The sequence below is a fragment of the Molothrus ater genome, chromosome 1 (genome assembly GCF_012460135.2).
Source record: "Molothrus ater isolate BHLD 08-10-18 breed brown headed cowbird chromosome 1, BPBGC_Mater_1.1, whole genome shotgun sequence".
Taxonomy (NCBI): Eukaryota; Metazoa; Chordata; class Aves; order Passeriformes; family Icteridae; genus Molothrus; species Molothrus ater.
The window spans coordinates 84080998-84096277 of NC_050478.2; the positions used below are offsets into that span (position 1 = coordinate 84080998).

A 15280-nucleotide genomic window follows, 5' to 3' on the forward strand; every position below is an offset into this window, starting at 1 on the left:
CAATGAGAATGGGTAAATTAGGTTCTTAATCTTCACATTGTGAACACCTACTTTTTTTTTTTTTTGAGAGAAGGCTTACAATTAAACCATTGTCCTGTCTTAAGAAGGTATTACAAAGTACCTGGCAGCTCAGAAAGTTCAAATCCACTCCACTTTTATTAGAAGACCCTTAGGGTACTAAGTATACTTTCTAAAGAATCATTTAAAGCTTACTAACTACATGTCATATTTGTATTAAAAACTGTCAAAGCCCACTTTAGTCATATTTCATATTATCTGTAGGAATGCTTTGCTTTCTTATTCTCCATTTTGCCTACCTGGAAAGGATTCAAGATTAACATGATTATTTGCTTGAGGGTAAAACAATAATTTTTCATCATTTAAATTAGAGTTATGTATTGCAAGTCACTCATTTAAATAACATTAATGTCTTAAAGCACAGTACATGTGAGGTCAGAATAGTTCTGGGTGTGTGCACCATTACATTACAACTCATAAAGCCTATGTTTGTAGCTCAGGATTATTAAAAATACATGTCTTATGGGTCGTTCTCATGAAGAATTTCCTTTAGCACAAAGAAGTTTTTGCTAAATACAAACCTAGAGAAGATATTTTAATTAGAACTCACTGACTATTCCTAGTACGAGTGCAAAAAGGAGACTTGTAGAACGAGATGTATCTTCAGCAAACAGTGTTTGAGTCTTTTGTTACAGAAATAGAACACACACCTCGATTTCCACAGCATGTCTTCAGCATCAAGATAAAATTACTCATATTAAGCATCAGGATGAAAGCATAAGTAAAGAATATGAATCAGTGCATTTGGTATTAGTTTTTGGTATTCCTTTTAAGCCCCTTATAGATGCAACAGATCTTCCTGTTTCTTTTGTCTTGACAGCTTGACTGATAGCCAAGATATAGAAAGAATCTTGCACTTCAACTTGGCTAGGCCACGCCCAGTACTAGTTTTGTTCCAAAGGAACAAAATAGATGCAATAAAAGGAAAATAGAGCAAATAGGCAATACAAAACTTTATATCTAGAGTAACAGGAAGAAAAGCTTAAAGAGTTCTTAGAAACTTTTCATTAAAACCTTAAACAATATGGAAAGTAAGACACCCTGTCCCAAGAACACACTCTTTTGCAACACCAAATCAAAGCAAACCATGGCTAAAAATAAGGAGAATCTTTTGGAAAAGAACGACAGATAATCTTTCTGAGGCTGATATATAGATTTATATAACACACGATTCAGTTCTGGAGCATACATCTCACCAATGAGTATGAACCACAGCCAAAAATAATCAATAGAAATTAAAGAGAATGTGCGAGTTTGAAAAGAAAAGAAGCCAAAATCTCAGTCAAAAAAAAGGGTTTTTTTTCCAGCAGAGGAGGAAGGAAGGCAACAGAAGAATCAGGGTAGCAGAGGCAACAGGAGGTTCAGAAGTATGAAGGTCATAGGAAGAGGCAAGGTCTGTCAGACACGCTTGGAGTATGAAGGGAATGATGCACAACAGTAAACTGTCAGGGGAAAGAGTAAAAGGATAAAATTGTAAGTATTGTGTAGGTCAGCTGGCAGAATGGCTAGCATGCTCAGCAACACTAAAGAATCAGATGCCCAAAGGAGGTGTTGGTGCATGGGCACATGTGTTAAAATTTGGAATTCCACAGTTGCACTAACTGCCTGGGTTCACGTATAAGCTAACTCAATCTTAAGAACAAAATACTTACTGATACACTGTATGTCTGTGAATTCTGCTCTACTTGGTCTGAATTTTAATTTTCCAGAAGGAGCAAGATAGATTATATTGGAGACTCAACTTCATTGTTTAGCCTCAGATTGCCTGAATGAGTGAGAGTAGTGATGGCGATAAAAACCTCCTAAACCACATCTGCAGGCATACTTGCTTTAAAGACCACCTCTGAGAAAGAAAAGGCTGGGTCACTTGACACATGCCTTATGAAGCAGTGTACCATGACAAGCCAGCAAAACTCCCTGCACAGCAGCCCTCAGTTCTCAGTTGATATAGAGCCACATGTAAAAGAGTGAAGTTTACTCTGTGTTTCTACCTATTTTTTGCTTCAAGCTAACAAAAATGAACTCTTAGAATCTAGCCTTATGAAAGACTGATATGTCTAAAGTGACTGAAGAAATACGACTGAACTGTTTGTGAAACTGTCATTGCCTTTGTCAGCCAGATTGTATTACCTTTTCATATATCAGTGATATAATGAAAAAAATTAAAAATTACATCTATAGACAAGGCTCTTGGTTTTATTCATCAACCACTAGTACACGTCATCTACAGAAAATAAAAGAGTGTGCCCATTCCTTCACCCCTTAAAGACCTTCTAATTAAGGGATGTTTGACTATTTTGATCTACAGTTAAAAACAATGACAGGTTCAAATCATTATTTAATTTCTTCAAAGAAATAGCACTTTCTGAAATTTACAAATAAATCAGTTGTCAAGTCCTCACCCAGTGTGAGCCCTGAGTTCACTAGTACTTCATCCAGTGCCAGAGTGAAAAACTTAATCTCAGCATCTCACTCTACAGGAAGGCAGAGTATATTGTATATTCTTTCCCATAGAGCATTTAATTTCTTACTGCATATCTTAATGATAGTTCATAACTAGCCAAATAAAGGGCTAATGTGGAGTTTCACAGGAATACTGAATTTATTCTAAAGTGCTGGCTGACATTTCAAGGCAGCAGGTTTCAGTTCTTGTCTAGGTGCAGCAGTCTTTCACTACAAGCATTCTTTACCTCAGGTAAGTAGCACAGAGCTTACCACCAACTCACACATTTGGAACTTCACAAGCAATGTGACATAACCAAACACCATGCAACAATCTCCATCTCTGCATTCCCAAAGTACAGTCAATCTTAGAATCAGGCCGTGAATAATCTGATTAGTATGGTAAGGAAGGAGAAAGGATCACATAAACACATCAGTTTAAATGTGCACACAACATGCAGCTAAGATTCTGCCACACCAAATGTTAGAGAAAAGGTCATGGAACCAGGATAAAAAGATTTAAAAGACAAACTGTGAGGATCTTCTGCACCCTTGTTTGTGGAAGAGATTCTAAAATGTATTAAATGGTATTTAATAAAGAAAAGCTCGAGTATCCTAATAAAGGCCATACTCATTAATTACTTACACTCCACATTAAATTTGGAAAACTCAATGAACACTGATAGCTGTGTCTTGGGAGGGAGGGAGGGAGGACAGTCCTTCACAGACAGTGGCAGATCATAAGAAGTGAGAATTTAAACTCCACATGATCACAGAATTTAACTTCTAAATGGGAATTTTTTCTCATGGAACACATACTGCTGTTGACAGTCACCCACCCACAACTGTTACCAGAGAAAGTGGTTTTGAGAGTGATTTCAGAAAAAAACATGTCTTCTAACAACACCTGGTATCAGCTGCTTATCCTCCTCCCCACCTCATCATTCTATGAGAAAACACATTTACTGAGGTTAGAGTTAGGAAGATTGAAAATTTTGTTCTTTGAATCTACCACCCAAATCTTATTTGCACTGCTTGAGGCATTCTCAGGCAATAAAACACATTGTTGCAAAATGTGTTCTTACAGGGCTCAATCACTCCAGTATCTAAGCACCTTTCAGAATGGCATTAGGCAATGTAATTAGCATCTGTCCTACCTATGCTGCTGTCTCTCATGGGTACATCTATACACACTTCTCTTGTGTAAATCTACACACTTATCTTTATCTAGGTAGGACAAGCATAATTACAGAGCTAAAACTTGTCCCTCTCCAACACTGATGCTTTAAGTCTAAAATAAGTACCCACTAAGCTCTTGCTCTCAGTAAATTGAGGACAATAAAAATTCATGTTATGTTTCTATGTACAAGCTTAATCAAATCCTTTTGGCTGAGATACTGTGTTTGTTTAGGAGCAAATGATGACACTGATTACATCAGTGCTGCATTGATTAAAGGGTATTTGATCAGCAAGGTAGATCAGGAAAGTATTGCAAAATAACAGTGATAGAAACTCAAATGAAGCAGAAATATTAATGCAAAGAAGGCCACAATGGATTTTTAATAAAGAAAACATCACAGGAAAGCTGATACTATCTAGAACAAAAAGAAGATTTTAAGTATGATTTCTGTGCATAAGCTGGTTAAGATGTCTTAGGGTTATTCCTCAATAAGATTCAGGTTTTCTGTTAGTATGATCTCCTTAATTTCCATCATTAGCTCCAACAAAACTTAACAATTTGTATTTTTGATTTGAGAAATAGTGCTTTAGATTTAGCTGGTAATCAACAGCAAACACACCCACATTAATGTATCAGAGTAACTGCTACTTGCAGAGTACTTTTGGTAAACATAAGGTCCTGGAAAGAGACCTTTTGTCAAATTAGTAGCTAATGGAGACATTTCTCTATGCCATGGTTAGGAGACACCCTCCTAGTCTTCAAAGGAAATGCATCCATGAGATGTCATAATGTGCAGAGCTTTGCTGCTTTTACCGGCTCTACATGGGTGTGCAGGGCAAGCCCACAGGGAACATAATACATGATCAAAGACTTGGATTGTGTACAAAGATTTAAAGGCAGTCAATGGATAAGCACGAAAAGCAGCATGAAAACATGCTTTTCACAAGTACACAGGCATGTGAAAATATTGTACTTCTTTGTCTGATAACTGTTACGCCCCAAGGTGAAGAGCACACAAAGAACTACCCAGAGATGCCAAGAAAGATGTACCCATTAGGACAGGAAGGCCTTTACAATATACAGAGCCTGTAAATGGTTTAATTTTCTTAAGGAAGACACTGTAGTTTTCAACCTAGACTGATAGACCCATCGAGTCTCAAAGGAACTCATCTCTGGGGCGACAAAAAAATTGTTAGTACAGGAAAACAAACTTGGAGAATTGATAAAAGACAAATTTTTTTTTTTTTTCAGTTGAACAAAGCAAAAAATCTTGATGGTTATTTTAAAATGCTTCTGTACAATGACCAGGTATCACATGCAAAACTCTCTCCAAGCAAGTGTTTTTCTCACTTTATATTAGTTAGTTACACTGCATTGGGCATTTTGAAAGATAGCAGGCTGGAAAAAGGGGGAAAAACAGACACGGATGTCTAAAGAGCAGAGAGGAAAGTCTGGAAAAGCTACCCCTGAGAGTAATCATCAAAAGAATGGAAATGCAAATACATATATTTTCAAACATACGTTTAGGTACCAGCTCTGTTGGTGCTGTAACATCTGCTTCTCTGTAACACACTGTTGGATCCACAATGTCAGTGCCAGGAGGAGGGTAAGGTGGGGGTGGGGGGATCACTAACTGGGGGGGACCACGAGTGGTGCCCCTAGGAGGCTTTTGTGGCACCTGCCGTCCAACACCTACAGGGGGATCAATTGACTTGTTACTTCATTGCAAGATAATGATCACTCTGTTCATTGTTGTTTTTTAAAAACACATTGATTTTTCCCTTACCCACATCCAAAGGCTCTCTGGGTATAGTTCTGCTCTTATTTACATCCAAATAATTAAGGGAGAAGGAAAAGGTGTGTCTTAAACCAACAGCAGTGGGACCAGAATTGAGCCCAGCACATAGACATACATTACAACTACCAGTTAAAATCACTGGCTTTGGCAGGCATAAGGATGAAGAAAAATAGTTAAGCAAACTAAAAAAAAATTGAAACAAGCTGTGTAAGAAAATGTGAAAAATGTGTTTTATTTTATCTTCTGAAGTGTCAAACTGCCTGAATTTGTTGACCTCTCAGATACTTTATGTGACTATTTTCCTGACTCTGAGAGAAACAGGAAGATGCCTTGGGTCAATATTTTGAAGTAGGTATCTTACAGACTTTTCTGCTCTTCTTTTTGAGTCAGTTTTCATTATTTTCACATTTTAGAAGCAGATGATTAAACTGTATTTTGCAAAATAGTGTTTGAAGCTATCAAAGGAAATGCCCATAACTTTTTCTGGGGGATTATTTCAACACTATGTGCAATAACTAAAGAAATACATGTGTCTTTGCACTGTACTCTGCGAACCACTTTCAATGCAAAAAAGCTGCTGCCAGTTTGTAGTGTACAGAACTTGAGCTACTGTTATTTGGAAAGTCCTTAGAGGTTGAAAGTGCACTGAGGAACCACGACTACCTGCTTGTTCTGCTTTCATACCCTGCCTGAAGCATGTGCTGTGGTCATTGCTGAAGATGGATGCTTGCAGAGACAGATGTTTGGTCTGATCCCTTCCTACACTCTCTGGCTTGTGCTTTGGGGCTGCTGAGAAGGGAAGCAGAACCAAGGCAAAGAAAAAAGATTAAACCATTATGATTTTTTTACTTAGCAGTCACTAGCTTCCAGAAGAGTATCTTCCAGAGACACAATTTAATGCTGGCAAATGTGCAAGCCCTTTTTTACTGCTTTTGAGGAAATTTGGCGCAATTCTTTGGTGTCATAATAACATAGTATTGAACACTATGGGGAATTTGCCAGTTTGAGAATATTTTTTGATAGGATCTTTTGCTTTGATTCACGTGGCTAACTTGAGAGGTACACAGGTATCTTTAATACTTTTGTTCCATCATGTGGCTCACTATTTCTTGCAGCACGTTTTTTCCCCTCACAAGAGTCTTGCTTTTTTCACAGCTTTTCTCTCATGCTTTCAGTGCCATCTGTGCTTTCTCATTGTTTTCCTGCAAGGGCCCTGAAGAGAGGCTGTTTTACCAACCCTCTCTGGCTCTAACATTTTTTCTTGTTAATGAACACATTCATTCAAGAAAGTAGCAGAAAACAAAAAGCACTGAAGACAGGGCTACTGTGGGATGAGTTCTTTGTTAGTGTAAAATAATAAGGCTCCATTAAAGCAAACGATACTACAGAATCCTACATGAGCAGAGCACTCCAACAAGCACTTATGTACACAGTACTGAACAGACTAGAAGTAGCTCTGCTCTGCTATATCTCATCTGCAACATTTGAGCACCAATACAAAAGAAATAGAACACTTATAAAAAGTTAAAGCAACAAATATCATCAAAAAGTGACCAGTAGTAGGGCAAAGTGTGAGAAGTGCTAGTGTGACCTCTGTAGTGATTAAAAGTAAGCCAATTTGCTGAAAACTCCTGTGTTATATGGTCCAGCAATAACACTGCCCTTAGAAAGTTTAAATAAGAGATGTCAATGGAGTTGAATATGTCACATGAGAATGGACTCCTGCTGCTACATAAATGCTGAGGCATTAAATGTGAAGCATTTACTGAAAATAAATGTTGGAACAAAGCCAAGAGGTTTCTTACTAAACTGTGAGGCATTTGTAATGTAAGCAATTATGTATGACAGAATGTCATATCTGTATGTCTTAGGCATTTTATGAAACATGAGGTCAAAGGCATGAACTGAAGTGCACTGAGTGCATTACGGCACTTGAAGAATGATTCTCTTAATGCACTGAAAAATGAGTTCCAATATGTGGGGTCATTATCTCATAACTTGACCCATTATAAAATCACTTTACTTGCTAGAAGCATAATCCTGGTGTCCTCACTCAAGCAAAGCTCTGACCAATCTGAACAAGCTACCAGGCAGATAACAACAGAGGTTTGGGAGAATGTTTTTCAGTTTTCCTGTGTGAGTAAATGTGGTGCCACATGCAGCTGAAGCTACAGTTTCTTTTGTTGATTCTAGGTACGTATGGCATTCCTTTGAGAGCTTCAGTTCTTTTCTTCTATGGATTAGCTAAAGAATCATCAGATATTGATTTATAATAAAAGTGAGAATGAAATTAAAAAAAACCCTTTACTTTATATGGGCAGTTGATGTCAGACTGTTGGAGGACTACATGAAAATCTAATGTCTTCAGGGTTTAGAAATGTGAGGAAACACTGAACCAAGCTGACTGCACTTTGGTCCTAGCAGAACTTTATGGCTTCAGATTCATTCCATTTTGCCTGGCCTATCTCCATTTATTAGCATTTCCATTTACTATTTCTGTATTTCCATTTACTAGCAAACCAATCATGACCTTCAAGGCACAGAATAGGCCCAGGGCTAGTGCTTTTGGATATAAAGTTTGTGCCAAATATTCAAATCATCTGATGAGTGTTATCTACATTTTACTACCCTGTGATACACTGAATGGTGCCATTGAAAAAAAGAAGAGGCAATATAAAACCACTTATTTCCAGACTTTCATTCTGCAGAGAAATGTAGTTTTGCCCCAAGTTACAAAAGTTTTCAAACTCACAGCATAACAGAATTAAGGCAACTTCAAACAGTGAGCATTGAAAACACATGAATAGGGTTATTCAGGAGAAAAGAACACTTCTCACCCATTGTGCTCTTCCTCTTGTCTTCCCTGTCTTCTGTCCTGTTTGGTATGGCAGGAGTGGGTGGAGCAGATGCAGCTGGTGGAAGAGGGGCACGCCTCTTCTTTTTCCTTAAATCATTCAAGGATGCTCCTTGTGATATCTAACAAAGTTGAAAAATAAGCACAGTAAAGGATATATTTTGTTGATGTTGAAAATTTTCAGTAACTAAAAAAAAAAGTGTTTGCCATATGACCTAATTTTTCAGCACAGTATATTTATAATGAGCAATTATAGTGACAACCAGAGATTAAAGAATTACAGAATTATTGCACTCAGAAAAGGAAAGAGACGAGAACTGCTGATGAGTGTCACAGCAGAAACACCGCTCTGGTAGGTTTTGGAAAAAGTGAACTAGGGAGCCCAACACTCAGCAGAGCAAAGTATGTGTGTTGTTACGCTTGAGCCATAACAAGATCTTTTTCCATTGGTTTCCTCAAACCTTACATTATGGTTAAATACTCCAATTGGCATGTATAGTGAATAAAGTCTTTCTCATTTCTTTTATTTCCATCTGAAATTCTTGTTAAATGATTTTTGAGAGAAGAATCTGAATTGCATGTTTGCTTGCATGATGATATGAGATCAGACTGTACTCTATTCATGCCTACTGGACTTCACAGACCTGCTTTTGAAGATCTGTAACACCTTGGCTTCCAATAATTGCAACATGCTGGTTGCTATGCCAAGACTTCATTACTGTGTATGCTCCTTTTAAAAATACGAAAAGGGTTATTACAAATGACTTGGGTTCATTGGGCTGCATAATATTTTCTGTAGCTTGCTGGAACTTAGCTCTACTTCCTTTTTCTGGAAAAATAATAATAATAAAACCATGTAGGGAAATCTGTGGAATTTTTATATTTGAAAGGTACTGACAACACCAGTTAGTACCAGGCTTTGATGAGGTAGAGAGTAATGGTGGCTGCCCACATATAACATGCTGCTACTATTCCACCAAAGAAGTCTTCAGTTCTTTGATTTAACTGCTGTCTATCCCGATACTTCTGTACCTAATATACAAAACTGCAGTGGTTTTCTACTATTTCAAAGGCCTAACTAATAAAAATAAGAACAATCATATTCATGATATTTCCTCTAATCCAGAGGATTTATGGACCCTTAAAATACAATTGTTGTGGGAGATTTCATTAAACAATTAGTAGCTTCACACTACTTAAATCTACCACCAGACTTCAGAGGAAAGGCACTCATTTACAGGTTTCCTTCCTACGTTGAGCAAAAACATCTGAGAATGAATGAATTTTACAAAGATTAGGATATGAAAAGAGTGTCCATCACTTAGCCTTTCTTTTTAAAAGACCAGGAGGGTCTTAAATTTTAAAAAAAGAACCCTTTTGTTCCTACCTTTGAGTATTATGCTTTAACCACCATGCCACATGACAATTGGATACTCTCCACCCCTTGGGGAACCTGCATCCTACATGGGAGAAACTTGGTAGTAACTTACATTGGACATGAAGCACAGCAACCAGGAAGAGCTGCAGCTTCACACTGAACAAGGGTCAGAAAGGAAGGTGTCCTGGCCCTAATTCCTACTATGATGGATTATGTCACCATTTTATATTAAATTTCCACCAGATACAGTACATGACTAAAGCCAGTGAGGCAAATCTAGACAAAGTTAGGCATGGTAAATGAGCAATAATGTTAGGAGTAACTAGCAACTTTGTGGACTTAAATTTTGGTCACCAAATTTAATAGAATTTAAAAAACATTGGACTTATACCCAGAAAAGAGCACCACACCAAGTTGTTGAAATAGATACAGCAAAATTTCAGAGCTCCACTGAAAAACTTCTGCCCAATGTTATAGTGTTGCTCCATATTAAGATGGGACATTCACCTGATAAAGGAACTGCTTGTATTGATTAGGAGCTAACCACAATTGACTGAAGTTGAAACAGAATGCTCAATATTGAGCTGAACACGGGAAACTCCAGTCAGTGAAATAGACTCATCAGGCTTTTTGAGGGGAATAACACCAAGGACAGCCACCTAATGCTGCATTCTTCTCCATTGAAGAAATTAGCAAAGACACACTTTGAAAAAAAAAAAATCCCATTCTTTGCCCCTGCATTTAAAAAAGCTAACAGCATGTAGGCACTTAATACTGTATCTTGGTTCTGCAGGATACACTCCCTTACAGGAAAAAAAGAGAAAGAAAATTACTAAAGTGGTGATTTTGATTACTACAAAGACTGCAAAATTCAGTAACTATGGAGAAATCGAATCATCTGGGAGACAGGCACCATCTGAACTTTCCCAAAACTTCAAAACTTCACAAGTACAAGCTTGACTTTTGCAGCTGTTTAGCAGCATTTTGCAGCTTCCACCTTCACTCCTCCCTCTCCAGACAGAAAAGTCATTTTATTTTAGGACAAAAACTGGTTGGAAATGATAAAGCTAGGAAATCTTGACAATCAAGGCAGAAAGTAAGGAAATGTGTCTTCCCACTTAAAATGTTAGAGATCACTAATCACCCTTCTCCAAGTACCGGAGGAGTGAAGGATGTTAGCTTGGTATATTCAAATCCCACAAAGACACATAATTGCTTTCCTATGAAGAAAGGATCCTTGTTAGAAGTCTGATTATCCTTTTCAGCTCAATGTATTCTTACTTAGTCACATCTTCTGAGGAACATTAGATACATGTATGGATGATCATGCTGCTGCAGTTAAAGAATAGGCTAGGAAAGCGCTAGTGCATGACTGCAATAATGAAAGTTTGGTGAAATACACACACAAAGATGCTTTTATTATACTGTCAGCTAAGTGCAGTATTCTTCACAAACACCATAAAGAAGATGAAAAGCTTGTTTAAAGCCAGTCATGCTACAAAGTATATAAGAAGTATCTAGTTCATGACCAGGTCACAAAAATTGTAAAAAGTATCTTTTCTTTAATCCCAATTTCGGTAAACCTATGAGGCAAAACATAAATGGAAGAAACACAAAGAACATTCTGTTTCTTTCTTCCAATTGTATCTACAAAACCAATAGAACTCGAAAATAATTTGTTATGGCTGGCTGCTTCTTTTATAAAGAAATCAAGCCTTAGCAACATTATTTGCAGTAATTTCCCATTGAAACTTTGTAAGAGGAGCCCCTCTCTGAGCCTAACAGAATATTTCCTAGTCTTAGCACTTGTGTTTCGCCTATATTTATCAACAAGAAATTATTAGATCAGCCCCTGTCACAAAAAAACATAATTTGAAAAGATGTTAATTAAATTCTGACTATAATTAATACCATGAACTGAGCTAGAATAAAAGAGGTCAAAAGGACCCAAATCTGAAAAATAGCCCAGTTTCTCTTCCCCTATTGACAAGATAACATAGAATAATTAAAATAAAACAAAACCAAAACAAAACAAAATCATCACATTCAGGGCTCACATGCTCTTTGAAAAATACTTCCAACATTGCGCACAAAATATCTGAGTAACATGCTGAATGTGTTTTCCTACTGTGAAAGCTCAACATACTTAACAAAATTTGAGGGCTCTAGATAAGACTTGAGAATATATTTAGAGCAAAACAACAACATCGTGGGGAGGTTAATTGTCAAAATTGTGTAGAAAAGAATCCTACAAGGCCAATACTTGAAATTTTCAATCAGTAGCATTTCAGTCACCCCACTTGCAAACAATCTGTGGACACTGTAAGAGTGCATGTGTAAACTGAATTAAAGATTCTTTATGTGTAACAGCCCAGTACTTTCTTTGGGTCAGGTTGCAATGAATATGAAATAATGAAACTTATTAAAGGAGGGCCCAAGGTAACAAAAGTCACCACTATTGAAAATTCATCTTAGCATTCAAAGACAAGGAGGTTCTCAGATAGAATTCCAGTGTGAGCTCCACTCCTTTGCCTTGCCTGTCCTCTATTTACAGGCCAGACACTGGTTTTGTATTTGTCAGCCCTTCCCTTTTAAACTTTCTAACAGAAATGTTGATTTATAAAAGTACTAAGTCATCTGGTCAATGCCAACTTTCTGTAATCCACAGACACAACTAGGCCCAAATTCACTGAAGGTTTATGGCTCCTAAAACCGAGCCTCCTTCTGTAAGCCAGAAAGTGCACCATTAATTTGCATAGTTTGTGTTTCAAAATCCAAGCCAGTCTTTCCAGTATTTTTTATAAACATTGCAAGAAACATTTGTCTTATGGCAACAGATTTTTCCTTTTACTATCACTCCTATCATTTTGCCATAGAAAGGGAAAATTCTTGAAAACCTAAGCATTGTCCAGTCTCGATATTTAATAAAATTCTCCTTAAAGCAATTTTCTTCCTGATCAAAAAAACATAGCTACAGATTATGCAGAGGTATCAGCAGTAGAATCATGTCAGGAATAAGGATTGCTTTTAAGGGACGTTAGATTATTGTTGAGCAAATAAGTAATTCTATAGCATGAGATATAAACTGTGTAAAGAAAGTCCCTGTTACTCTCTTGCCTCTTTCTCCTTTGTATGCAATGTTACACATCAGGACCTTTTATCGTTTTAATGAGGAATTGGCTAATTTGTATACAAATTGTCTGAATCATGGAAACAGTGAATGACTGCAGAAGTTATTTTTAGAAGTAAAGAAAAAGAACTGGAAAAAGGACACATGGATTCAATCATCAGCATACTCTCATTACAAAGTGGTTCCATCATCCACACTGACCAGACACACACGCTGATTTAAGTGAGCCAGATTCTGATACACCTGCTGGCCATGGTATTGTGTGGGGTCAGAGTGCCTATTGAATTTCAAAAATGTTTAAATGCAACCCAAAGAGAACAAAAAAAACCCCAGAGCTAAGCTGTAAATGAACAAACGACAGTATCATCCCAAATCGTGTGGGACCATCTCAAACCTCTTTCCCTGCAAAAAAATTTAGGAAATCTTCAAATAGTTAAGAGCCATTTTACAAGAATTCTAAAAGAAAAAAATAGATGCATGTTTCATTAATTGGCTTTAAACTCTTTATATAACTGCACTAATCCTTTATAATATTCTATGAAAGACAAGTGGTAGATTGGTATGTAAGATTTTGGGTTTAGATTGAAAGACATATTACTATGACATAACTTTAAGGAGTTGAGAAGAAAATATTTTGATCCAAGAAGAGTTGCTCTAGGAAAATGAGACAGATAAATCTTTCAGCGGCAGAATGGAGACATAAATCTGTCCACTAAACTTGATGATATAAAAGCTCTCCTCCACAGCTGATTCTGCATTTTCACAGGGCAACAGATGCTTCAACATGCCTAGAACTAGAAACCACAAGAAGTCCCAATTGAACATTAATGTGTCTTATACAACATTTACTCATGTGCCTAATATTCCTTGGACAGGTCATACATCATTAGGCTTTTCATTGGAATACACTGACAAAGGAAAATTCAGTGAGCTCTCAAAACTGGGCAACTGAGCTAATGAGGCTGACCACTTTAAGCTTCATTGAATAAAATAGTCTATTCAGCACTGAACTTCTGTACCTTCTTTCCTTGTTGGGTAGCATCCTGTTTCATTTGATTAAAAGCTGAATGTTTAATCTGTAAGTACACAAGTGCACTAAAACACAAGTGTATTAGAAACTGCACTCAAAGGCAGCAGCTTGATGTCTCCCCAGAAGCATGCCCTTACTGTGCAGAATGCATTTGTGTGCGTTATTTAAAATACTTACTAGGATACCATGCAATACAAAACACATTACCAAAACAACAGACAAAGAGATAATAAAAAATCTAGCACACAGAAACACTTTTAAAGAGGGTATCATTTGGAAAACTTGCAATTTGGTAAAATGCATAGGAGTAACTACATTTCAGGAATTAGCAAAGAGTTTCTCTGCATTGGTCATTTTACTTACATTCATGTTGATGTGTTGGATCTCAAAGCCTGGCAATAGAATGAATAAAAATAGGCTTAGCTTTAAGTAAGCCATATGAGTTAGTATGCTGGGATAGCAGGACTGATAATTGGACCAACCAGACCTGACAGCTTGAGTAACTCTGGACACATCACTCTCCTGGGGAGCAGATTTAGATGGGAGACTCCCAAGCTACTGCCAACTTAAGTCCACAAGAACAGCAAGCAACTCAAGGAACAGGATAACCATATTTCAGTCCTGACAACACCACTTGCTATTAGGGGGCTTCCTCCTGACTTTGAAACTCTGCACTGTGCTTCCTTGTGCTGTGCAGGTGTCTGTCTCACCTGATGGCTGCATCCCAGCTGTGCTCCTGTACCAGCAGCTGTACTCCCTGCCTCAGCCTCTGAGCTGCTTTGCTGCTGGAAGGGCTCAGGCACTTTGGGAAATCTGTCTTAGAACTAGAGTGCAAACTGTATCTGCCTACTGAAAAGAACCCTCTCATTAATATTTTAATCAATATCACTCTATTTTCATCACGTATCACGCTATTTTGCATAATTTTGCCCATAATGCCTAATTTCAGATTATTTTTTAAAATTATATAACTTTGGTGTTAAACAGAATTTTATAACAGAATTTAATATTGATTATCACAAATCAAGCTCTGACTGCAAAAACACCTCAGCCTGACTAACAGATAAAAGCTTACTACTGGATTTTATAGAAATTTCGATGTTCTTGTGCTATTTTATTCACAAAATGAAGAAGACAAAAGGCAAGTATGTCCTTGAATACTTGGCTGATTGGTGACAGAAAGCTAAATCAGTTAACACAAGAAAGCCAGTACAAGGTGAAGGGGCAAGCTCATTTTTCCATCTGTTTTTATAGAACACACCCTTTGTGAAATGTCACTGTCAAGGACAGTTAAAAATTAATGCCATTCTAATCTTTAAACCCTTTAACTTGTTCAGTTAAATGTGTCAGACAGGAAACTATCCATAAACAAATCTGAGATGTTGAATTA

General features: G+C 37.2%; 1 protein-coding gene across 2 annotated transcripts in view; it reads right to left on the bottom strand.

Moving 5' to 3' along the window:
- Positions 1-738: 738 nt before the first annotated feature.
- Positions 739-15280, bottom strand: part of LOC118701433 (protein cordon-bleu-like) — a 119881-nt gene continuing 105339 nt past the window's right edge. For both annotated transcript variants that reach the window (XM_054515072.1, XM_036406056.2), the window contains 2 exons: positions 8336-8474; positions 739-1520 (listed from right to left, as the gene is read on the bottom strand). In XM_054515072.1, the coding sequence (XP_054371047.1) occupies positions 1477-1520; positions 8336-8474 (183 nt within the window). In that variant the 3' untranslated portion in view covers positions 739-1476. The remainder of the gene's footprint in view (positions 1521-8335; positions 8475-15280) is intronic.